At 46.9% G+C, this 25,919-nt stretch overlaps 3 protein-coding genes across 6 annotated transcripts in view; all 3 read left to right on the top strand.

The window, feature by feature from the left end:
* Positions 1-10,864, top strand: part of STRIP2 (striatin interacting protein 2) — a 29,422-nt gene extending 18,558 nt beyond the window's left edge. The window contains exons 14-20 of the mRNA XM_070947917.1: positions 2,093-2,190; positions 4,043-4,169; positions 6,562-6,662; positions 7,163-7,229; positions 7,402-7,506; positions 8,908-9,112; positions 10,614-10,864. Coding sequence (XP_070804018.1) covers positions 2,093-2,190; positions 4,043-4,169; positions 6,562-6,662; positions 7,163-7,229; positions 7,402-7,506; positions 8,908-9,112; positions 10,614-10,864 — 954 coding nt within the window. The remainder of the gene's footprint in view (positions 1-2,092; positions 2,191-4,042; positions 4,170-6,561; positions 6,663-7,162; positions 7,230-7,401; positions 7,507-8,907; positions 9,113-10,613) is intronic.
* Positions 10,865-15,238: 4,374 nt separating this feature from the next.
* On the top strand, positions 15,239-19,296 carry SMKR1 (small lysine rich protein 1). The gene is made up of 3 exons (XM_070947343.1): positions 15,239-15,312; positions 17,571-17,661; positions 19,017-19,296. The coding sequence occupies exons 2-3, from the start codon at positions 17,659-17,661 to the stop codon at positions 19,221-19,223; spliced, it is 210 nt and encodes a 69-aa protein (XP_070803444.1). The 5' UTR covers positions 15,239-15,312; positions 17,571-17,658; the 3' UTR covers positions 19,224-19,296.
* A 5,543-nt stretch (positions 19,297-24,839) lies between these two features.
* Positions 24,840-25,919, top strand: part of NRF1 (nuclear respiratory factor 1) — a 55,641-nt gene continuing 54,561 nt past the window's right edge. For all 4 annotated transcript variants that reach the window (XM_070947194.1, XM_070947195.1, XM_070947192.1 and 1 more), the window contains exon 1: positions 24,840-25,230. The gene's annotated coding sequence lies outside the window, so the exon portion shown is untranslated. The remainder of the gene's footprint in view (positions 25,231-25,919) is intronic.

Below are 25,919 nucleotides of genomic sequence, written 5' to 3'. Positions count from 1 at the left end.
TCTTAAAGCGGCCAAGTTAAGCTGGCTGAGGAATTCTGGGAGTTGATGTCCACCAGTCTTAAAGCGGCCAAGTTAAGCTGGCTGAGGAATTCTGGGAGTTGAAGTCCACCAGTCTTAAAGCGGCCAAGTTAGGCTGGCTGAGGAATTCTGGGAGTTGATATCCACCAGTCTTAAAGCGGCCAAGTTAAGCTGGCTGAGGAATTCTGGGAGTTGAAGTCCACCAGTCTTAAAGCGGCCAAGTTAGGCCGGCTGAGGAATTCTGGGAGTTGAAGTCCACCAGTCTTAAAGCGGCCAAGTTAGGCTGGCTGAGGAATTCTGGGAGTTGATATCCACCAGTCTTAAAGCGGCCAAGTTAGGCCGGCTGAGGAATTCTGGGAGTTGATATCCACCAGTCTTAAAGCGGCCAAGTTAAGCTGGCTGAGGAATTCTGGGAGTTGATGTCCACCAGTCTTAAAGCGGCCAAGTTAGGCTGGCTGAGGAATTCTGGGAGTTGATGTCCACCAGTCTTAAAGCGGCCAAGTTAGGCTGGCTGAGGAATTCTGGGAGTTGATGTCCACCAGTCTTAAAGCGGCCAAGTTAGGCCGGCTGAGGAATTCTGGGAGTTGATATCCACCAGTCTTAAAGCGGCCAAGTTAGGCCGGCTGAGGAATTCTGGGAGTTGATATCCACCAGTCTTAAAGCGGCCAAGTTAAGCTGGCTGAGGAATTCTGGGAGTTGATATCCACCAGTCTTAAAGCGGCCAAGTTAGGCCGGCTGAGGAATTCTGGGAGTTGATATCCACCAGTCTTAAAGCGGCCAAGTTAGGCTGGCTGAGGAATTCTGGGAGTTGATGTCCACCAGTCTTAAAGCGGCCAAGTTAGGCCGGCTGAGGAATTCTGGGAGTTGATGTCCACCAGTCTTAAAGCGGCCAAGTTAGGCCGGCTGAGGAATTCTGGGAGTTGATATCCACCAGTCTTAAAGCGGCCAAGTTAAGCTGGCTGAGGAATTCTGGGAGTTGATGTCCACCAGTCTTAAAGCGGCCAAGTTAGGCCGGCTGAGGAATTCTGGGAGTTGATGTCCACCAGTCTTAAAGCGGCCAAGTTAGGCCGGCTGAGGAATTCTGGGAGTTGATATCCACCAGTCTTAAAGCGGCCAAGTTAAGCTGGCTGAGGAATTCTGGGAGTTGATATCCACCAGTCTTAAAGCGGCCAAGTTAGGCTGGCTGAGGAATTCTGGGAGTTGATGTCCACCAGTCTTAAAGCGGCCAAGTTAGGCCGGCTGAGGAATTCTGGGAGTTGATATCCACCAGTCTTAAAGCGGCCAAGTTAAGCTGGCTGAGGAATTCTGGGAGTTGATATCCACCAGTCTTAAAGCGGCCAAGTTAGGCTGGCTGAGGAATTCTGGGAGTTGATGTCCACCAGTCTTAAAGCGGCCAAGTTAGGCTGGCTGAGGAATTCTGGGAGTTGATGTCCACCAGTCTTAAAGCGGCCAAGTTAGGCTGGCTGAGGAATTCTGGGAGTTGATATCCACCAGTCTTAAAGCGGCCAAGTTAAGCTGGCTGAGGAATTCTGGGAGTTGAAGTCCACCAGTCTTAAAGCGGCCAAGTTAGGCCGGCTGAGGAATTCTGGGAGTTGAAGTCCACCAGTCTTAAAGCGGCTAAGTTAGGCCGGCTGAGGAATTCTGGGAGTTGAAGTCCACCAGTCTTAAAGCGGCTAAGTTAGGCCGGCTGAGGAATTCTGGGAGATGAAGTCCACCAGTCTTAAAGTGGCCAAGTTAGGCTGGCTGAGGAATTCTGGGAGTTGATGTCCACCAGTCTTAAAGCGGCTAAGTTAGGCCGGCTGAGGAATTCTGGGAGATGAAGTCCACCAGTCTTAAAGCGGCCAAGTTAGGCTGGCTGAGGAATTCTGGGAGTTGATGTCCACCAGTCTTAAAGCGGCTAAGTTAGGCCGGCTGAGGAATTCTGGGAGATGAAGTCCACCAGTCTTAAAGCGGCCAAGTTAGTCCAGCTAAGGAATTCTGGGAGATGAAGTCCACCAGTCTTAAAAGCGGCTAAATTTGGAGAGCCCTATTTTAAAGTCTACTTTTGGATTGATAATCTCCTTCCCTGTTTCAGATAGCTCTGTTGAAGATCCTGCTAGCTGCAGCCCCAACTTCAAAAGCCAAGACCGACTCAATCAACATCCTGGCAGACGTGTTGCCGGAGGAAATGCCGTAAGTGGACGGCACCCCAGAAAAGCTATGGAACTACTCCGATGTGGCGGGAGATCTGGGGAAGACATTATGCATCAGCATGAATTCTGGGAGTTGTAGTCCTGTTACATCCACAGGAGGCCACACTTGGGATTTCTGAAAATCTTCATAAATAATCTAAATGAGGGGACACAGGCAGGTCCTCGACTTACAACAGTTCATTTAGTGACCGTTCGAAGTGTCAACGGCATTGAAAAAAGTGATTTACGACCGTTTTTTATACTTACAGCCATTGCAGCATCCCCATGGTCATACTGACTAAAATTCAGACATTTTACAACTGACTCATATTTATGACGGTTGTGGTGTCTCGGGGTCACATGATCCCCTTATTGCAACCTTCTGACAAAGTCAATGGGGAAGCTGGATTCACTTAACAACCGTATTACTAACTTAAACAAACTGCAGTGGTTCGCTTAACAACTGAGACAAGAGAGGTCGTAAAATGGGGTAAAATTCACTTAAGAAATGTCTCATTTAGCAACAGAAATGCTGGGCTCAGTTGTGGTCGTAACTGGAGGACGACCTGTAGAAGGGAAACTCATCAAATTTGCAGATGACACCAAGCTGGTGGGGGAATAGCAGACATTTTAGAAGATCGGCTGAAGATCCAGAAGGCATTTGACAGAGTTGAGACCTCGGCCCTATTCAACAAAATGCAATTCAGTGGTGAGAAAAGTAAAGGTTTTACACCTAGGCAAGAAAAGCGAAATGCACAGGTACAACATAGGTGGTCCCTGGCTCAATAGTAGGAACTCTGAGAGGGATTTTGGAGTCCTAGTAGACAACCATTTAGATATGAGCCAGCCGTGTGCGGCAGCTGCCAAAAAAGCCAACGCCATCCTAGGCTGCATCAACAGAGGGATAGAATCAAGATCACCTGAAGTGTTGATACCACATTATTATGCCTTAGTAAGGCCACACTTGGAATCCTGCATCCAGTTTTGGTCACCATGATGTAAAAAAAGATATTGAGACTCTAGAAAGAGTACAGAGAAGAGCAAAAAGAAGAAAAAAGAGCAGGAGCCTGGATAACTCTGCAGACTAAGCACTGTAATTTAACACCAGCTGTCTGCAATTAAAGTAAGTTCGAATCTCCCCAGGCTCAAGGTTGACTCAGCCTTCCATCCTTTCTAAGGTGGGTAAAATGAGGACCTAGTTTGTGGGGGCAATAAGCTGACTTTGTATAAAATATACAAAAGTATGAAGGCTATTGCTTAACGCGCTGTAAGCCGCCCTGAGTCTCCGGAGAAGGGCGGCGTATAAATCAAATTAAATTAAAAAAAAAAAAGATGATGATTAGGGGACTAGAGGCTAAAACATATGAAGAACAGTTGCAGGAACTGGGTATGTCTACTGTGATGAAGAGAAGGACTAGGGGAGACATGATAGCAGTCTTCCAATATCTCAGGGGCTGCCCCAAAGAAGAGGGAGTCAAGCTCTTCTCCAAAGCACCAGAAGGCAGGATGAGAAACGACAGATGGAAACTAATCAAGCAGAGAAGCAACCTAGAACTAAGGAGAGACTTCCTAACAGTGAGGACAATTAATCAGTGGAACTCCTTGCCTCTAGAAATTGTGGGTGCTCCAATACTCGAGGTTTTCAAGAAGTGACTGGACAGCCATCTGTCCAGGATGGTATAGGAGTAGGGATGTCCAACCTTGGCCGTTTTAAATCTTGTGGACTTTTAACTCCCAGAATTCCATGCTGGCTGAGGAATCCTGGGAGTTGAAGTCCACAAGTCTTTCCAAAGTGGCTATGTTTGGAGACCCCTGGTTTCAATCCTCATCTTTTTTTCTCTCCTGGGTTTCAGGGTGACCGTCCTCCAGAGCATGAAACTGGGGATCGATGTGAACCGGCACAAAGAAATCATCGTCAAGAGCATCTCTGCTTTATTGCTGCTCCTCCTGAAGCATTTTAAGCTGAACCATGTTTATCAGGTGGGACTTTGCCGGTCTTTGGAGAGAAGAAAGAGATTTCCTTCCGTTTTATGGTATTTTATTTGCATTGTGTATAGCAGGGGTCTCCAACCTTGGTTGCTTTACGATGGGTGGACTTCAACTCCCAGAATTCCTGGCTGAGGAATTCTGGGAGTTGAAGTCCACCAATGGCTGGCTGAGGAAGGCCCATCAATGGCTGGCTGAGGAATTTTGGGAGTTGAAGTCCACCAATGGCTGGCTGAGGAAGGTCCATCAATGGCTGGCTGAGGAATTCTGGGAGTTGAAGTCCACCAATGGCTGGCTGAGGAATTCTGAGGAAGGCCCACCAATGGCTGGCTGAGGGATTCTGGGAGTTGAAGTCTACCAATGGCTGGCTGAGGAATTCTGAGGAAGGCCCATCAATGGCTGGCTGAGAAATTCTGGGAGTTGAAGTCCACTAATGGCTGGCTGAGGAAGGCCCATCAATGGCTGGCTGAGGAATTCTGGGAGTTGAAGTCCACCAATGGCTGGCTGAGGAATTCTGAGGAAGGCCCACCAATGGCTGGCTGAGGAATTCTGGGAGTTGAAGTCTACCAATGGCTGGCTGAGGAATTCTGAGGAAGGCCCACCAATGGCTGGCTGAGGAATTCTGGGAGTTGAAGTCCACTAATGGCTGGCTGAGGAAGGCCCATCAATGGCTGGCTGAGGAATTCTGGGAATTGAAATCTACCAATGGATGACTGAGGAATTCTGGGAGTTGAAGTCCATCAGTCGTAAAAGTGGCCAGGGTGGGAGATCCCTGGTGTATAGGTTTTATATATAGCGGTACCTCGGTACTTATTTATTAGTTCTGTGAGGCACAAAAAGTACCAAAAATTGACAAGTATCAAACATATTTTTCTCATAAAAAATACAGGGACACCTCAATTTACAATACTTCATTTAGTCATCTTCTTTTAAGACCCCATAATCCCTTATGGGGTGTAGACTGGGCAACTGAATGGAACTGAGTATTTACTAGCCGGATGCCCTTCCTGTCACCAATGCTGAGTTTTGTTCAGCAGATATTCTCAGTGTGCCCAGAGAGAGAAATATCTGCCTCTACCTAGGATTAAACTCGCAGCCTCCCGATTGTGAGGCCACCGCACCACTCCATAACAGTTCCATTTAGTGACTGTTTAAAATTACAGCGGCCCTGAAAAAAGGGATTTATGACCATTTTTCACACAATCGTTGCAGCCTCCCCGTGGTCACGTGATCAAAAGTCAGATGCTTGGCAACTGACTCATTTATGACGGTCGCAGCGTCCTGAGGTCATGTGATCCCCCTTTTGTGACCTTCAGACAAGCACAGTCCATGGGGAAGCCCGATTCACTTAACAACCGTCACCCTAACAATTGCAGTCATTCACTTAATACATGTAGCAAGAAAGGTGGTAAAATTGAAGCCAATTCCTAGGCAAACCATAATCCATTAAAAATCAGTTGGAAAGGAGAAGTCAGGAGGAGAGGGAGATGGACCATGAACCAAAGGATAATGAAAGAGAAGAATTTTATTCAATACTCAAAAAAAAAGAATTAGGCCTGTTTTTAAAAGAAAACTGGAATGAAGAAACTCAAAATTTATGGGATACAACAAAAGCTTATATAAGAGGTTTATCGATAGCGTACACAATAAGGAAAAATAGAAATAAGAAGAATCAACTCGCAGAGCTCCAAGGAAAATTAGAAAAAGCAGAATCTAAATTACAGGAAGAACCCCTGTAAGTTGAGGACTATCTGTAATGTAAGTGAGTCACAAGGCAACTGACACCGACAAGTTGTAGCTTCTGCATTGAGTACTGGGACAACATTTTCACATGAAAATGCATTAAATACCAAATTTTGAGGAGTTTCAAAGCAGTGTGGAGTACCAAGGTACCACTGTAGCTTTATCTTTTTAAGATTGTAAGCTGCCCAGAGTTAGCTTTTTAAAATGGGGCCGCTAATAAGTTTACTAAATAAAATAAAATTAAAATTTCTTAAGCCCACCTCCCTTCTTGCATTGATGATGTTCTCTAGTTGGGTAACGAAATGTCTGCAAGAAAATCACTAAGCTCAGAGAGCACCAAGGACTCTTCACGGTTCAACCCAGAGCTACAAAAAAGTTTCATCTTAAAAGGAAAAACAAATAGGCTTATAATGTTTGATTTAGCATGCTGTAATTTTAAGATTAGAGAATTATGTTAAGTGAATTATGATGTTGTAAATGTTGAAGGTTTGGCACACAGAAATATTTGAGCCCAGATGACACCCTGTTTAAGGAAAGATGGAATGCTTGTATTTTGAAAAAAAAAAAAAAAACTTAAAAAAAATTTCTCGTCTTTGAAATTCCTTTGACTCTCCGTAACATTTCCCCTTTCCTTTTCCTCCAGTTTGAATATGTCGCCCAGCATCTGGTCTTTGCCAACTGCATCCCGTTGATTCTGAAGTTCTTCAACCAGAATATCCTGTCTTACATCACCGCCAAAAACAGGTGCCGGCTGCAGTCGCCCCGGTCTACCCCCCCCCCCCAACCCACGAAGGCATTTTAAACCTTCAACTGAAGAATTCTTTTATTTATTGTCTTCATCTTCTTCTCCTTCTTCTTCTCCTCCTCCTCCTCCTCCTCCTTCTCCTCTTCCTTTTCTCTTCCTCCTCCTCCTCCTTCTCTTCCTCCTCTTCCTCCTCCTTCTTCTTCTCTTCCCCCTCCTCTTCCTCCTCCTCCTCCTTTTCTCTTCCTCCTCTTCCTCCTCCTCCTTCTCCTCCGTCTTCTCCTCTTCCTCCTCCTCCTCCTCTTCCTTCTTCTCCTTCTCCTCCTCTTCCTCCTTCTCTTCTCCTTCTCCTTCTCCTCCTCCTCCTCTTCCTCCTTCTCTTCCTCCTCCTCCTCCTTCTCTTTCCCCTCCTCTTCCTCCTTCTCCTCCTCCTCCTCTTCCTCCTCCTCCTTCTCCTCCTCCTCCTCCTCTTCTCTTTTTCTTCCCTTTGATTTCCCTGCAGTGTTTCTGCCTTGGATTATCCCGCCAGCACCATCCATGAATTACCGGAACTCAATGCTGAAAGTCTCGTAAGTCACTGATTATTTATCACCTCCTGAGCATTGGTGGGGTTGGTTAATAGCAGCATAACAAAATAACAGAGTTGGGGGGGACCTTGGAGGTCTTCTAGTCCAACCCCTTGCTCAGGCTGTTGGTTGTGGGAATGCTGCAATTTGTCATTTTTTCCCCCCTTGGCCGAAGGAGACGGGAGACGACAGCCAGTTTTGCTGGAGGAATCTCTTCTCTTGCATCAACCTTCTGAGGATACTCAACAAGCTGACCAAGTGGAAACACTCGAGGACAATGGTAGGTCAGGAGATGTAGGCATTTATTTATTTATATGGGGGAGGAGGAAAAAGAAGAGGAGGGAGAGAAGAAGAAGCCTTGGTAGTACAAGGGTTTGAGGCACCCTGTTATTAAGCTGCTTAAGACCAGCTGCCTGCAATTACTGCTGGTTCGAATCTCTCCAAGGCTCAAGGTTGACTCAGCCTTCCATCCTTTCTAAGGTAGGTGAAATGAGGACCCAGTTTGTGGGGGCAATAAGCTGACTTTGTATAAAATATACAAAAGGATGAAGGCTATTGCTTAACGCATTGTAAGCCGCCCTGAGTCTTCGGAGAAGGGCGGCATATAAATCAAATTAAAAAAAAAAAAAAAAAAAGAAGAAGAAGAAGGGGGAGACGGGGAGGAGGAGGAGGAAGAAGAAGAAGAAGAGGAGGAGGAGGAGAAGGAAGGAAGGAAGGCCAACGCCATCCTAGGCTGCATCAACAGAGAGATAGAATCAAGATCACGTGAAATGTTAATACCACTTTATAAGGCCTTGGAAAGGCCACACTTGGAATCCTGCATCCAGTTTTGGTCACCACGATGTAAAAAAGGATGTGGAGACTCTAGAAAGAGTGCAGAGAAGAGCAACCAAGAGGATTAGGGGACTGGAGGCTCAAACATATGAAGAACGGTTGCAGGAACTGGGTATGTCTAGTTTAATGAAGAGAAGGACTAGGGGAGACATGATAGCAGTGTCCCAATATCTCAAGGGGCTGCCCCAAAGAAGAGGGAGTCAAGCTATTCTCCAAAGCACCTGAGGGCAGGTCAAGAAGCAACGGGTGGAAACTCATCAAGGAGACAAGCAATTTAGAACTAAGGAGAAGTTTTCTGACAGTCAGAACAATTAATGAGTGGAACAACTTGCCTCCAGAAGTTGTGAATGCTCCAACACTGGAAGTTTCTAAGAAGATGTTGAATAACCATTTGTCTGAAGTCGTGTAGGGTTTCCTGTCTGGGCAGGTGGTTGGTGCTGGAAGGGAGTGAGTGGAGTTTGCATAATGGGAGGAGGAGGACGAGAAAGGAGGGGTCCTTTGTGCACTCTTGCAGACATTTCATGACCTAAGTAGGTAACATCCTCCACCACCACCACCTCCTCCTCCTCCCTTCCAAATCCCACTCTCCTTCTACCACTGATGACGTTCCCTAGTTGGGTCATGAAACCTCTGCAAGAAAACCACTAAGCTCAGGGAGCACCAAGGATCCCACAGTCCTCCTCCTACTCCCCTTCTAGCATTGATGATGTTACCTAGTTGGGTCATGAAACGTCTGCAAGAAAACAAGCCAGCTTGGAGAGCACCAAAAGACCCCTCCTGTCAACCCCGAGCTACAAATATTCTCTTTTAATTGAAACAAGCTTGATCGTATTTCTTCCCTCGACAGATGCTTGTCGTCTTCAAGTCCGCTCCGATCCTGAAACGGTCTCTGAAGGTGAAACAAGCCATGATGCAGCTCTACGTGCTGAAACTGCTGAAGATCCAAACCAAGTATCTCGGACGCCAGTGGAGGAAGAGCAACATGAAAACCATGTCGGCCATCTACCAGAAGGTCCGTCACCGCATGAATGACGACTGGGCGTACGGCAACGGTGAGTGTTACACAGGCAACCCACCCGGGACCCCTCAAAGGGTAAATCTGGACGGTAGCTCAACTCCGGTTAACTCCAGTTTACGAAGAAATGGTTGCAGGAATTGGGTAGGCCTAGTTTAATGAACTAGGGAGACGGCAGCTCAGTGGCTAAGACGCTGAGCTTGTCGATCGAAAGGTCGGAAGTTCAGCGGTTCGAATCCCTGGTGCCGCGTAACGGGGTGAGCTCCCGTTGCTTGTCCCAGCTTCTGCCAACCTAGCAGTTCGAAAGCAGGTAAAAAATGCAAGGAGAAAAATAGGGACCACCTTTGGTGGGAAGGTAAGAGCGTTCCGTGCGCCTTTGGCGTTGAGTCATGCCGGCCATATGACCACGGAGACAGTCTTCGGACAGCGCTGGCTCTTCGGCTTTGAAACGGAGGTGAGCACGGCCCCCTAGAATCGGGAACGACTAGCACATATGTGCGAGGGGAACTTTTACCTTTAGTTTAATGAAAAGAAGGACTAGGGGGTGACATGATAGCAGTGTTCCAATATCACAGGGGCTGCCACAAAGAAGAGGGAGTCAAGCTATTCTCCAAAGCACCAGAAGGCAGGACAAGAAGCAATGGGTGGAAACTAATCAAGGATAGAAGCAACTTAGAACTAAGGAGAAATTTCCTGAGAATGGAAACAATTAGCCAGTGGAACAACTTGCCTCCAGAAGTTGTGGGTGCTCCAACACTGGAGGTTTTTAAGAAGAGATTGGACAACCATTTGTTTGAAATGGTATAAGGTCTCCTTGTGATCATAAGTCGAGGACTATCTTTAGTAATCTGAAATTTGGAACTACGTTCTAAATTCTTGGTTCGGAGAGTCTGTAGGTGAAAACAAGGAAAACTAGAACTCACCATCTCCTGGAGATTGGCCCAAAGTCACCCAGCTGGCTTTAATACCTAAGGTAGAACTAGAACTCACTGGCTCCTGGTGATTGGACCAAACTCACCCAGCTGGCTTTAATACCTAAGGGAGAACTAGAACTCACCATCTCCTGGAGATTGGGCCAAAGTCACCCAGCCGGCGTTAATGCCTAAGGTAGAACTAGAACTCACCGACTCCTGGTGATTGGCCCAAAGTAACCCAGTCGGCTTTAATGCCTGAGGCAAGACTAGAACTCACCATCTCCTGGTGATTAGCTAAAGTCATCCAGACGGCTAATGCCTAAGGGAGACCTAGAACTCACCGTCTCCTGGTAATTGGCCCAAAATCACCCAGCCAGCTTCTGTGCCAGAGGTGAGACTAAAACTCACTGTCTTCTAGTAATTGGCCCAAAGTCACCAGCCTGCTGTCATGCCCAAGGCTGTACTAGAATTCACCGTCTCCTGCTTTTTAGCCTGGCACCTTAACTGCAAAGCCAAACCTGCTATCCTTCAACTCCTGTGACACCCAGATTTTCAGGCCCAGTGGTCACTTTTTAGTCCACGAAATCCTGCCTCACTTTCCCCCTGTGTGTTTTCGGCACCTAGATATTGATGCTCGTCCTTGGGACTTCCAAGCCGAAGAATGCAGTTTACGAGCCCACATCGAGTCCTTTAATAGCCGGAGGTATGACAAGATCCAGGACGCTGAATTTTCTCCGGTGGACAACTGCCTCCAGAGCGTGCTGGGACAACAATTAGAACTCCCTGAAGATTTCCGCTACTCGTACGAACTCTGGCTGGAGAGAGAAGTATTTTCCCAGCCCATTCACTGGGAAGAACTGCTGTGCTACCAGTGATGGGGAAACGGGATTCGAACTCGGTGCTTCAGCCAATAAGTGCTACCTGGGGGCGGGAGGTGGGGGAGAGGAAGGAGTTTTCTTTGGTTTGTGGATGTCTTTCCACAGGGAATTAACAGCTAGAAGTTGTAAAAAACAATTCCTCCTTTTCCCTCAACGTTACGGGCCTGTAAGCAAAGAGAAATTTATTATTATTATTCCCGTCGTTTTCCCTGATCCAGGTTACACGATACGTATATATTTAAAGTTCTTATAATGGTGGCTTTGAATGAAGGGGATTCTGTACATCAGCAGTGTGCAACCTTGGCTACCTTAAGATCTGTGGACTTCAATTCCCAGAATTCCCAAGCTAGCTGGAGAATCCTGGAAGGTGGATTCTGGGAGTTGAAGTCCACAAGTCTTAAAGTAGCCAAGATTGGACACCCCTGCTGTACATCATATATCTCCAAGATTTTGGTTGCTATTATAAACATTTTCTATGAGTAAGATACCTGGGCAAACATATACCTGTAAACCAGGTGACATTCTTTCACTACAGACAATCTATTGCTGATTCCATCAAACATTTCAGCAAAGTATCCTCTAATTGTATTTCATAACCACCTATGAGGATAATCTCTAACTAGAAAACACTATTCATAGAATAATTTTTCAGGATATAAGGATAAATTAGGGGGCATTTGCGTGTCTCCGATACATAAAAATATATCGGAGATATGCAAATTATATACCAAAAATATGTAAAAGCACTGTCCAATTTTCTTCCATCTTTTATTCACGATTCCCCGTGGATATATTCCAAGAATTTTTTCCCCCAGGCATTGCAACGCTGCATTAAACAGATGTTTGCAAAAGGTTTGATGCATTTTCGAATCAAAATGAATGCATCAAATGTTCAGGAACTGTTCTTAACCTGTTTTGGAAATGAAAAAGCACATGATTTTAGAAATTGTAGCGGCATGCCAAAAAATATTTACACCGCACAATAATTGTGTTGATAGTGGCTTATCCGGAATGCATTCAGATCCCTCCATACAGATGTTCTCTCTTTTATTTCTGCGAGGTGACAATGTTTGAAGCATGCCAGCCCTGTTGCATGTTCACGCTTCAAGGATATTTTGCACGTCCCCAAACCTGCTCTCCCGGCAGAGATAACACGGGTTCCCCCATGAACTGCTTCATGCTTTGTGTGTGTGTGTGTTTTTATGCCACGAACACAGGTAGCAAGAAGGAACAGAAGGGTATAGCGCTAAGCAAAGCTTGGTTTATGAGCACAAGACGAGAGTTAAACACGCTTGTATTCCGACATGCTTGAATGTACAGTATGGCTACGTGTGGTTCTGATGTGCGTGAGACACTTTTATCGGCAGCCTTAGTAACATGGCACCGATTTCTCTCTACAATACAAATAAGAGGATTTTAGTGTTTTTTTTTTCATTTTGGCCCAGCAGAAAGGGCATTTTGTCCAAAAGCTGGACGTATTTTCCAGGCTGCATTTTCAAAAAAAGACCATCGTATATATGCAACATCCTATCTAAAGAAGGAAGCAGATGCAGTGAGGAATATATTTAGCAACCCGGTAAATACGTGGCCTTAAAATTTCACCAAAATGACTTGAAAGCTAGATGTGCACCTTATCAGTTCTGTGAAAGTGTCTGCATAAAGACAAAGACAAAAAAAAGAAAATTACGCGTCATTTTGTTTGCAATCCTATTTTGGAGCAGATGTTTAAGGAGCTGCTCCTTACCTTCTTCGGAAATGAAAAATACATGATTTTAAAAATCATAGCGGCATGCGAAAATATTTGCTCTGTGGCACCGCACAATAATTGTGTTGATAGTGGCTTATCAGGAACGCGTTCAAATCCTTCAGTTCTCTTTTTATTCCTGCGGAGTGAAAATGTTGATTTCCTAATGCATTCACAAATTATTTTTTAAGGAAGCGTGTGTATTATCCTAAGCACGAGGTGTAAGGAAGAATAAAAATCTAATTCTTAAAACAGTTTTCTTCTTTAGATTATTGAAGGATATTTCAGTGCTTGTTACGCACACCCAGAGAACCAGTATTTTCACCGTAACAATGGGGAGAGCATTTTAAACTATAGACTATTATATTTTAAACTATTAAATATTATAAACTATTATTTATAATACAGGGATGTATTCCGTAACTAATACTGTAAAGCTTTAACCTCAAGAGTAGCTACTACTGTAGTACAAGTGCATTTTTTAGTAAAAAAATAAATGAAGAAATTCATTTTTCCTTCCTTCCTTCCTTCCCATCCTGAAATTCTTCTTTTCCCCTTCTGCCTTAACATAGTTTTTCTAAAAAGCTATAAAATTAATGTGCCAGATGGCACCTGTCTCTGCATAAGGCAGCTAAACCATATTGAAATTCGGATTATCAGATCAGCCAAACCTCCTTCCTTGCCCAGCCTCTGTAAATGTGGTTTTTAATGAAATAAATATAACCTTATCTTTAAAAAGCCATTACCCTCTGGGACAATTACTATATTTAAGAGATAGGATCATGTACAAAACAAGCCACCTCTGTGGCAGTATTTTTTTTTTAAATTGTTTTTAAAAAATTACTGCTGAGAAGTGTTAGGGGATTTGTAATTTTTTTCTGGAAGAAAAGGCTAAGAAAATTTAGCTTCCATCTTTATGCATGCGATAGGTCCAGTTCTGATTGTCCCATAATAAGCCAAGCATGCGAGTTTCTGGAATATCACACAGAAAGGAAGGAAACTGATAAAGGAGAATACAGGTAATTCTCATTTAGGGACTGTTTGAAATTACAACATCACTGAAAAAAAGTGACTTATGACCATTTTTCGCACTTATGACCATTGCAGCCTCCCCATGGTCACGTGGCCAAAATTCAGACCCTTGGCAACTGACTCATATTTATGACGGTTGCGGTGTCCCTAGGTCACGGGATCCCCTTTTGCGATTTTCTGACAAGCAAGGTCAATGGGGGAAGCCAGATTCACTTAATAACCATGTAACTAGCTTAACAACTGCAGTCACTTGAGACTTTTCAAGGAAAGATTGGACTGCCATTTGTCAGAAATGGTTGGGGGGGGGTTGGACTAGATGACTTACAAGACCCCTTCCAACTCTTGTTAATCATTCACTTCACAACTGTGGCAAGAAAAGTCATAAAATGGGGTACACGATTCACTTCACAACAGGGTGGATTTGATTTAAATCAAGTCGATTTAAATCACGATTTAAATAATGATTTAAATCACGAGTAAAAAGGCTTGATTTAAATCAACTCGATTTAAATCATAATTTTTAAAGAGCAACTGTCATCTCTGCTACTCCTTTGACCCACTGTTGACTCACCGATAGTCCCAGTGTTGCAGAATATACAGCCTCCTGCTACATAACTAAGCTCCATTTCATGCTGAATAAACTAAATTATTTATGTATCTTAAATAGAAAACTATCTTGCGATAGATTTTTACCCCAAAAGTTTTTTATTAAAATAAATTTAATAAAAATCAAAAAAATCTGATTTAAATAAAAAAATCCAATTTAAATCAAAAAAATCCAATTTAAATCAAAAAAATCCGATTTTTTTGATTTTTTAAAAAAAATCATTGATTTTTATCCACCCTGCTTCACAGCTGACTTCACTTAGCAATAGAAATTTTGGGCTCAATTGTGGTGGTTAATTGTGTTTGTAACTCAGGGTTGAACTGTGGGATCCTGGATGCTCTCTGAGCTTGCGTTTCATTACCAAACTAGATTACATCATCAGTGTTAGAGGGAAGTAGGGTTTGCTCTATTTATATACACCAGAAGTCTTCAAACTTGGCAGCTTTAAGACTTATGGACTTCAACTCCCAGAATTCTACAGCCAGCTATGCTAATTGCTGGTGAATTCTGGGAGTTGAAGTCCACAAGTCTTAAAGCTGCCAAATTTGGGGATCCCTGATATACATGTATGTGTGTGTGGATATACACACACACACAATTTGCCCTGTCAGTGTTGGTAGGTATGTTCTGGAAGGTTGTATATAAAGTTGGATATAAACAGAAAGCAACGCCCCCCTCCCTTCTATGGTGGTCAGGGAATTCTGGGAGTTGAAGTCCACAAATCTTCACCTGGCCAGGCTTGGGCCCACCTGGTTTTTTTTTAAAAAAAGGACCCTTCCAACAATTATTTTGACTGCGCAGGCGCAAGGCTTCATATTTTCCCCCCCTCCTCGGCTCGTTGCCTAGCCACTGAGAGTCGGGCCCGCCCCCTTCCCCATGGCAACCGGAGCAGCGGCGGGACAAACAGAAGCCTCCGAAGCCCGCCCCCTCGCCAGAAGCCCCGCCCACCGAGGGCGGTCGTTGCGGCGGTTGCGGCGCTTCGGGGTGGGGGAGACGCGTGTCCGGCGCAGCACGTGGGGACGGACGGGGGGTCCGCGGGCTCGCGGTGGCGGCGTCGAGCAGGTTAGGGGGGGTGTCAGGGGACGAAGCGGGAGAGGGCGAGTGGGGAGGCCGGTCGCCCGAGCTCTTCCTCCGCCGCTGCTTTCGCCAAACAGGCTCAGCCGGGCGGTTGGTCCTCCGGGGAAGACCCGGGAGCTGGGCTTAGTGGGTTGTCTGAATGCAGGTGGAGGCTTCTTTCCCTCCCTCCCTCCTTATTTTTCCTTCCTTCCTTTCGTCTTTTCCTTCCTTTCCTCGTTTCCTTCCTTCCCTCCTTTCCAATTTTTTCTTTCCTCTTTTCCTTCCTTATATCTTTTCCTTTCCTCCTTTCCAATTTTTCCTTCCTTCCCTCCCTCTTTTCTTTCCTTACATCTTTTCCTTCCCTCCTTTCCAATTTTTCCTTCCCTCCCTCTTTTCCTTCCTTTCCTTCCTTCCCTCCTTTCCAATTTTTTCTTTCCTCTTTTCCTTCCTTATATCTTTTCCTTTCCTCCTTTCCAATTTTTCCTTCCTTCCCTCCCTCTTTTCTTTCCTTACATCTTTTCCTTCCCTCCTTTCCAATTTTTCCTTCCCTCCCTCTTTTCCTTCCTTTCCTTCCTTCCCTCCTTTCCAATTTTTTCTTTCCTCTTTTCCTTCCTTATATCTTTTCCTTTCCTCCTTTCCAATTTTTCCTTCCTTCCCTCCCTCTTTTCTTTCCTTACATCTTTTCCTTCCCTCCTTTCCAATTTTTCCTTCCCTCCCTCTTTTCCTTCCTTTCCTTCCTTCCCTCCTTTCCAATTTTTTCTTTCCTCTTTTCCTTCCTTATATCTTTTCCTTTCCTCCTTTCCAATTTTTCCTTCCTTCCCTCCCTCTTTTCTTTCCTTACATCTTTTCCTTCCCTCCTTTCCAATTTTTCCTTCCCTCCCTCTTTTCCTTCCTTTCCTCGTTTCCTTCCTTCCCTCCTTTCCAATTTTTTCTTCCCTCTTTTCCTTCCTTACATCTTTTCCTTCCCTCCTTTCTAATTTTTCCTTCCTTCCTTCCCTCCCTCTTTTCTTTTTCTTTTCTTTTCCCTCTTTTTCTTCCTTACATCTTTTCCTTCCCTCCTTTCCAATTTTTCCTTTCCTCCCTCTTTTCCTTCCTTTCCTCGTTTCCTTCCTTCCTTCCTTTCCAATTTTTTCTTCCCTCTTTTTCTTTCCTTACATCTAATTTTTCCTTCCTTCCTTTCCTCGTTTCCTTCCTTCCCTTTCGTTTCCTTCCTTCCCTTTCCAATTTTTCCTTCCTTCCCTTCCTCCCTCTTTTCCTTCCTTTCCTCTTGCTTTCTTCCTTCTCATTTCCTTCCTTTTGTCTTTTCCTTCCCTCTCCAATTTTTCCTTCCTTCCTTCCCTCCCTCCCTCTTTTCCTTCCTTCCTTTCCTCGTTTCCTTCCTTCTCATTTCCTTCCTTTCATCTTTTTCTTCCCTCCTTTCCAATTTTTCCTTCCCTCCCTCCCTTTTTTCCTTCCTTCCCTCCTTCCCTATTTCCTTCCCTCTTTTCCTTCCTTCCCTCTCTCATTCGTTGCATTCCTTCCCTCCCTCCTCTTCTTCCTCTGCCTTTTAACTACTCCGTCTTCCTATTTTCCACACTACAACAACCCTTTGAGGTAGGTTCGGCTGAGAAATTTGACTTTCATGCCTAAGGCAGGACTTGAACTCACCCTCTCCCAGTTTCTGCCTGAAGCAGTAAGTCAAACTGGGTCTCCTCTTGAAATGTTTAAGAAGAAAATAATAAAGCAGAAACAAGTCAGTAAAATGCAACTGAGGGACAAAACTCCTGCTCCAATTTAACAATAATTACGGGGATTTATAAACTGCCGCCCTGCACAGAATTCTCACCTCTTCCGGGATCCTTTCGGATTACTAGCAATAGGATTTTAGACTTATATACCGCTTCATAGTGCTCTACAACCCCTCTCTAAGTGGTTGAGAAGAGTATTTCCATTCAGGTAGTCCTCAACTTATAACGTTTCTTTTAGCGACCGTTCAAAGTTACAAGGGCGCTGGAAAAAAGGGATTTAATGACTGTTTTCATTTTATATTATTTAGCCTTTGAAATGATGGTTTGCATGTTAACCTTCTCATGCTGGCCTTTGAACACGATAAAGATTTGATCGACTGCCCGTTATTATGTGGAAAGGAATTGATTTTGTCCACCTGCAGCTCTCTGCAAGATGTATTGCAGGGATTTAATATTTTAATTTTTTTTACAATGTAAAGGCCTTAACCTGCGTTCTTTTTTGTTTGTTTGTTTGTTTGTTTTCCCTTAACACTGCAGATAAACTGAGTTTGGAATCCGATCCAGGGATCTGGCTTTGAAAGGGGACATGATGCTCATCAGCTCACCTGCATAAAAGGATGATACCATGGTAACGTATACCTTCCCCCGTGCTTCACCTGGGTGACAGGTAGATTAGATTTGCCCTTTCTGGCTGCAGAGGGAGGGAGGGGGAACCCGGCATGCAGGTAGTCCTCATCTTATGACCACAGTTGAGCCCAAAACATTCCTGTTCCTAAGTGAGATGGCCGTTAAGTGAAGTTTGCCCCGTTTTGTGACCTTTCTTGCCATGGTTGTTAAGCGAATGCCTCTCGCAGATATGCTGGGCGACATTACTCCAAGCTAGTCTGATTTCTGGACATGAGGATGGGAGAGGCCATTTCAGGCCATGAAATAATCCCCAGATGCACAAGTGGCCGTTGATGTATCTTGATTTATTTCATTGTGATCCGGCCTTTATTATTTCAGAAGTAATTTGAGGCAGCGAGCACGCATAATACTCCTTCCTATTTAACCCACAACAACCCTGTGAGGTGGGTTGGGTTGAGAGGGACTGCCTAAAGTGGGACTAGAACTCAGTGCCTCCTGGTGATTGGTCCAAAGCCACCCAGCCCAAGGTAGAACTATAACTCACCATCTTGTGGCGATTCAACCAACCAGCTTTCAGGTTGTAAGGCGGGATTAGAATTTACTGTCTCCTGGTGATTGGCCCAAAGTCACTCAGTTGTCTTTGATGCCTACAGTAGGGTGGGGCTAGAATTCACCAACATGTGTGATTGGCCCAAAGTCCCCACATTGGCTTTCTTGCCTCTGAGGCAGAACTAGAACTCCCTGTCTCCTGGCGATTGGCTTAAGTCACCCAGCTGGCTTTCACGCCTAAGGTGGGACTAGAACTCCCTGTCTCCTGGTGATTGGCCCAAAGTCACCCAGCCAGCTTTCATGCCTAAGGCAGGACTAGAACTCCCTGTCTCCTGGCGATTGGCTTAAGTCACCCAGCCGGCTTTCACGACTAAGGTGGGACTAGAACTCCCTGTCTCCTGGTGATTGGCCCAAAGTCACCCAGCCAGCTTTCATGCCTAAGGCGGGACTAGAACTCCCTGTCTCCTGGCGATTGGCTTAAGTCACCCAGCCGGCTTTCACACCTAAGGTGGGACTAGAACTCCCTGTCTCCTGGTGATTGGCCCAGACTCACCCAGCCAGCTTTCACGCCTAAGGTGGGACTAGAACTCCCTGTCTCTTGGTGATTGGCCCAAAGTCACCCAGCCGGCTTTCATGTCTAAGGCGGGACTAGAACTCACCATCTCCTGGTTTCTAAGCCAACGCCTTGACCACCGCAGCAAACTGGCTCTCAGTTATCAGGCCCCTGGGGAAACGCACCCTCGGAGTGCCCTCCCTACAAGGTGGGGGTTTTGTTGTGTTTTTTCCGCTTCCCCCCCCCCCCCACAGGGAGGCAAGAGCAAAGGGAAGGGCTCCGGGAAAGGCAAAGGCAAGGGTGGCAAGAAATCCAAGAAGGCCACCGTGGAGGTGGATATTCTGAGCCCAGCGGCCATGCTCAACCTCTACTACATCGCCCACAATGCCGCCGCCTGCCTGGAGTTCCGTGGCTTCCAGTGGCCGGGCTCTCTGAAGAAGAAAGGCAAGAAGAAGAAGTAGGCAAGGTGGAAGAGCCCCACCGGGGGCCGCTCAGCGGAGGTTCCGTCGGGGGCAGGAGGACCTTCAGCGAATCGGCTCGGGTTTGCCGTGGCGCTTGCCCTTCTGACAAAGTAAACCTTGCTTTGACCTACCGGCGTGGTGTTTACCGCGGAATACCTTCCCCACAGCCCCCACTGCCATTGCCTCGATCCCATGCACGAGCGGCAGCCTCCGCGCCAAGTGCCGGCGTCCCAAGACATCGCGCGACGCTCTCCTGCCGGCGACATTCTGCATCTCGGGAGGCCTCGAGCGCCCGAAACACCTTGCCTGCACGTTGTCATAACTTGGCAGTTGTGACTCGGTGCACGCACCACGGGCCGCCTTCCAACAAGCCAGGTGGGGTTATGCACTGGTTGCCCTTGGGAGCTGCAGGGCTGATGGGGCGCCATTCTTTCAACCGAGGTTTCCCGGGAAGCCAGGATTACATGTGGAGGCTTGTCAGGTTTTCATTGAGCACCCAGGTTCCCGAGGAGTCCCCGGCCACCCTCTCTTCTCAGGTAGCCAAAAGGAAGAGATGTGCTCCGTTGTAACCCCGAACCAGACCAAATTTCCAGAGAATGTTCCTGAATCCTCTGCGGAATTGTCAAGAGGATTCCGCAGCAGAGATCTCTGTCCTTTGGAACTGGTCCTGGCTAGATCTTGGCTTGAGTGGAAGTCACATTCCCCCCACCCCTCCTTGCTAGGCTGTTGCTCGGCAGCCACGCTGAAGATCTGATCTTCGCTTATTACTGTGACAGAATAAAGAAATAATGTGTGCGCAACTCCCATCAGCGGAAGCACCCACTGCACCCGTCTAGCTCCAAATAGGGTCCCTATTTGAAAGATAAATGGGAAAACTTCATTTTGCCTTGCAAAACCAGGATGGGACGTAGGTAGGTTGGTTCAGGATGCTGCTTTGATTGTCATTTGGAGACCTAAAATGTGACATCCCATCTGCAGACTAACCTTTGATAACTGATCTCGGGCAAAGCGTGGCTAGACGTGTTTTTGCGCTTCAGGGGCGTAATGTGGGGAATTGTCCAGTCCAGAAGGTTTAAAGACCCTTCTTAGTCCTTGCAAAGACTCCTCAAAGCTTGCCAAAGTGGGGCCTCGCCACTCTTGCAACGTCCAATTGATGCGTAAAGCATCATTCTCCATATCGATTGGTGATCAAAGACAACAAGAGCCTTGGCCAATTCAGAGACAGGCCCCTGGGGAACCACAAAGGGTGTGGGGTGTCACAATATCAGCACGACTGCCAAGGCATCCAAGGGCGATGGTTGCGGTGCCCAAGGCCCCTGCCTTGCTCACACTCCTCCATTTTTGGCATGGTGCATCGTTTGCTAATTTGGCCATTCGATTTGCACATCGGGAGGCCTGTACTTCTTCCCCGGATCTGTTTTAAACCCGTGTCGTAATACTTGTATAGCAGTCCTTCTGCGCACAACAGAGTGAGATGCTGCAAGCCAACATCTGCTGGTTTGTGCCCATGTTATCACTACTGCGCCCCCTTCCCTGCTTATATCTGGTTTTTCTGTCTTCATTCAAAAGCCAAACAGGCTGTTTTGTTGTGTTGTGGGTTATCCACAGGTTTTTACAAAAAAAGTTTTTGAAGAAAATGTCTCATTTTCGTATTAACGTTCAGGGACTCTGTATCGTAATAGCTTCCAGTAAAAAGATAAATATCAGCATACAGAATCCCAAAAGGTTAATATGAAAAACCATTAGACATTTGTCTGTTTGATCAGTGCCAGTTTTTGCTAGCATTTTGGAGTAAATGAGGCTGAAGGGGGGGAAAGTTTTAAGAAGATGGCCCACAAAAGACTCTGGAGAAGAAAGTGGAAGCTAGCAGATTGGGACAAAAAAAAAAGATGGCTTGGAGATGGATAGGCAAGATTAGCCCAGTGGTCTAACAAGGTCAAGTTAATATCCTAAAACAGGGGTCTCCAACCTTGGCAACTTTTAAGACTTGTGGACGTCATCTTCCAGAATTCTTCAGCCAGCTTTGCTGAGGGAAGTTGAAGTCCACAAGTCTTAAAGTTGCCATGGTTGGAGACTCCCGTCCTAAAGTGTTGGGTATCTCTGCAAACTTCCCCAGGGAGACTGAACTTAGAGCTGAGTGGCATCATTACAAGCACCTTGGCTACTCTAGCCGTTTCTTTTTTATTCCAAGGTCAGCAGGTAAAATGGAAAACAGACAAGCTTTCCCACGCTCTGAAGAAACTTGATTTGGCAGGGCCTTCTTTGCAGATGTTATCAGGGTAGCCACAAGTAACAGAACCCCTTCCCCAATTCGCTGTTTTGGATTAAGAGATACAAGAGGCTTCTGGTGTTGACGTGTTTGTTGCCTTCTTGTTGCTTCGAGGTGCTCCCTGCCTGCTCTGAACCCCAGAACCAGACGTCTGGGGTTTCTCTTGAGTAGACAAAAAATAGTTGGTTTTTATTGTTAAAGGCCGCAAGTTGCAGGTTGTTTACTCTGCGGTGGCCCCAGCGCAGAGTGTTTTTGCTTTGAAATTTCTCCTATAAGGGTGTGGTGCTATTCCCAAACTGGGAACAGGCTAACTTTTAAGAAGTATAAAATGCAAAAGTTGATAGCAAAATATTTAAGGTATTATTGTTAACTTAATTTCCTCACTGTATTTTTTTTACATGTAAAAAGTGTTTGGAGGTAATAAAACTTCAGCCAGTGTTGATTCGTTAATACAGGAGTTTGAATACTTTTCAAGGCTTTTGGGGCAGATCACTGCAGCGTCTTGCATGTCCAGCTAATGGAGGCAAGGGTGGACTGGCAACAGAAGTCCTTTCAGGTCAAGGTTTGCCCTGGCACTAATGTATCCTAGTAACCATAAACCTGGGCACTGATTAATACACAAGAGAAGCATAGTAACACAACGTTGAAGTGTATTGTAACATTTTATTAGATCGTTTGATGCTTCGATAGAAAGCCAACTATTAGGAGCTGTATTTCTGACAACCTGATTGGCTTAATTTTAAAGAAAAAAGGAATCTCTTTGCCAAGACCTGTTTTTAAGCACAGCCTGTTAGAAAGTGATATTGGCTTATTTTAGTAAGCAAGAAAAAATTGCATACATACATACAGGCAGTCCTCAATTTATAACTGCAATTGAGCCCAAACTTTTTTTTGCTAAGCGAGACTGTGAAGCAAGTTTTGCCCCGTTTTACCACCTTTCTTGCCACAGTTGTTAAGTGAATCACTGCACTTTTTAAATTAATAACATGGTTAAGTGAATCCGGCTTCCCCGTTGATTTTGCTTGTCAGAAAGGGCATCACATTGACTCTGGGACACTGACTCATAAATATGAATCAGTTGCCAAGCGTCTGAATTTTGATCACACAAAGCATGGGGATCTTGTAATGGTCATTAAGTGTGAAAAAGTCATTTTTTTTTCAGTGCTGTTGTAACCGCTAAACAAACTGTTGCAAGTCGAGGACTGCCTGTACTTTGAGGAAGCCACTAATAATGGTCCCCTCCCCCCAGCCAATTATTAGCTTGGCTCTGCTGCTGCCAAGATAGACCAACAGACAGGTGTTTTGGTTGGGCTGCTTAATCTGCTGTTCAGGCATCTCTAGAAATTAGGATTGCTAAAGTTTGCTGGCCATGCTGCCTGCCTCAACATTTCTGTAAAGCAAGCTGTGACATGCATAGCGATTCCCAAGTTCTGTTTTCACAAATTCCAATTGGGATTTTGGCTGGGGATGGTGGGAACCACAGGCCTTCAGAGAGCAGCCATTCCAGGAAGATCATTTTTCAGGGTGAAAATACTCGGTCAGATTTACTGAAATGTTTAGCACGAAACTTTGCCTGTTTTGGTGAGATGAAAAGCCTCAGTGGCAAAATAAAAGCATCTTTCCCATGACACAAACCAGGTAATTTCAAAGTCCATTAAAATGTTTTAAGGAGTTGAGAGTCTACAGAAGATGGTCAAGAGCTTTGGGTAGGCTTGTTTATTTATTATTGTGTTTATTAGATATATATTTGCTGCCTCATTTCACTGTGGGGTTACTCTAGGTGGCTTATCATAACAAAAATGAAGAAAGATGGAAAAACATGTGAAGAGAAGTAAAATAATAAACAATGACAAAGGAACACAATAAGAATAAATGCATCAATAGGTATTTATTAATACATCAAATGGTCCTCTACAAAGACCCAGCAACTGAGGAAGTTTTGGGCTGCTGCACTGGCTGATTCTGGGCACCAACTGAACTCCAGGTGGGTCGGGACTGCTGCATTCACACAACATGCCAACCTGGGCTGGCTTTGCTGGATGAGCGCCTTGTGTGAACCCAGCAGCTTCCACATAGGCGCAGTCCTCGACTTGCAGCCACAATCGAGCCCAGAATGTATGTCACTAAGTGAGTCTTGCCCACATTTCACTGCAGGTGTTAAATTAATCAGCCGGTTGTTAAGTGAATCTGGTTTCCCATTGACACTACTTGTCGGAAGGTGGTAAAAGACGAGTCCAGGGCACCGTGACCGTCATAAATGTCAACTAGTCAAGCATCCGATTGTAAATCACGGGGATGCTGCAACGGTCGTAAGTGTGAAAAACGGTCGCAAGTCACTTTTTTCGGGCACCATTGTAACTTCGATCACTAAGCAAACTGCTGTAAGTCGAGGACTACCTATATTGCGTAAGACACTTGTCTGGGTCTGCAAGAGGCAGCATTAAACCTTCCTTCCCTAAGAACTTATGCAGACTCGGCTCCAGGGTGGCTCAGGATGATGCGTCTTGTAGGGTAGGCAAACTTGGCTCTTTTACACCCTGTGGACTTCAACTCCCAGAATTCCTAAGACAGCTTGTCTGACTCAGGAATTCTGGGAGTTGAAGTCCACAAGGTGTAAAAGAGCCAAGTTTGCCTACCCCTAGGCCAGTGTTTCCCAAACTTGACCCTTTGAAGATGTATGGACTTCAACTCCCAGAATTCCTCAACCAGGCATACTGGTTGGGGAATTGTGGGAATTGAAGTCCATGCATCTTAAAATAGCCAAGTTTGGGAAACACTGCCCTAGGCGCCTGGAAGGGGGGCCTCTTCCCCCCCTCCCTTCCCGCCTTCTCCCTCCCAACGTCAAGGCCGGAGCGGACCTCCCGCATATGGCAGCCCGGGAAGGAACGGCACTTCCCGCCCCCAAGACCTCTCCAACATGGCGGCGCTTCCGGCAGCTGACCCTCCCAAGATGGCCACCGCCACTACAGGAAAGCGCAGGCCACTGACCCTCCCAAGATGGCCGCCGCCGCCACAGGAAGCCCGCCTCTAACCTCCCCAAGATGGCCGCCCACCATTGCTTGCCTTACGAGGCCGCTCCACGGATCCCTCCCCCCGCAAAAAAAAAAACAAACCACCTCCTCCGCTTCCCCTCCTCTCAATCACCCCGCGGCCTCCACCTCCGCCTCCTCCTCCCTCACCGGGCCCCGACCGGTCGAGCGCGGCGCCTTCCCTCCCTCCTTCCTTCTATCCCCTTCATGACCTTCCCATCATGGCGGCGCTGGGCCTCCGCTCACGCCCTGCGTTCCCCCCCCACTCCCCCTCCCCTCTCCCTTCCCCTCCCCTCTGGCCTGCTGCCGCTCCCGCCACCGCAGGACTCCTTTCCCCGCCCGCGGTTAGGCCCGAGCCTCGCCTCGAGTAGCGCTGGGGGTGTTTGATACGTGTGTGTGTGTGTGTGTGTTTTTCTCCTCAGCAACGCGACGAGGCAGGCCCGGCTTCGCGCGCGCGGCCGACCCTCAGTCTCGAGCGAGCCGGCCAGCGGGCGCGCGCCCGCGCTGCCTCCTCCTCCCGCCCGCCCGCCGTGCCTCCCGCTCACTCCTTCGCGCGGCCGTCATCGTCGCCGCCGCCCGTCTTCCTCCTCCTCCTCCGCCCCCGCTGCCTCATCTTCCTGCCCGGCTGGCTGGCTGACTGACTGACTGACTGGGGCTGGCTGGCTGGCGGCTCCACGGCGCAGGCCCGCTGCAGCGCAGCCGCTCTGAGGTGAGTGTCCTACCGCGCAATCTCCCAGCAGCTCCTCACTCGCCGCGCGCCAGACCCGGCGCAGCCGCAGCAAGGCGGGGGCCCCCGCGCCGCCTCGCCCGCCCGCCCCCGCCTGGGCCGCCGCGCGCGCAACCCCCCCACCCCCCACCCCGCCCTCCCGCTTCGCCCGCCCGGCCAGGCCCAGCTAGGCCTCAGGCCTGAACTCCATCGCCCATCATCCGAGGCCCGCGGCCCGGCCTAGGCGCGGAGGAGCCTCGGCCGAGTTACCCGCGCCGGGAGACGGCCGGAAGCCTCGTTTCCTCGGCCCGGGGACGCCGATTCCAGCCGCCCCACATGACTTGCACAAATAATTCGCCCCCCCCCCGCCCCATTTCTCCCCAATGGCGCCGGCTTCCGGGAGTCACAAGTCTCCTCGTCCCATTCCTGGAAGGAATGAGGGGAGGGGGGCTTCCTCTGGCCAGGAGAGCTCTGGCTGCCGAAAGCTGGCGCCGTTGGAGGGAATTTGCACAGCTGCCTTGAGCCAAAGTTGATGTTATTCAATGGAAATAAAGGGGGGGGGCTGTCAGAAAAGGGGTTCCCTACGCCCCCCCCCTTTTCCCAGCAGGCCATGACTGGCCTATATTGAGCTGTCTGTCAATCTCCGATCAAGAGAAGTACAATCTGGAATGGTCTTTGGCCAGGCCCTAGGG

This window comes from Pituophis catenifer, unplaced genomic scaffold, assembly GCF_029215685.1.
Source record: "Pituophis catenifer annectens isolate HBS135680 unplaced genomic scaffold, rPitCat1.0.hap2 SCAF_7, whole genome shotgun sequence".
Lineage (NCBI taxonomy): Eukaryota > Metazoa > Chordata > Lepidosauria > Squamata > Colubridae > Pituophis > Pituophis catenifer.
Note: the sequence above shows the minus strand (reverse complement) of the source record. Positions and strands in the feature narration are given on the sequence as shown.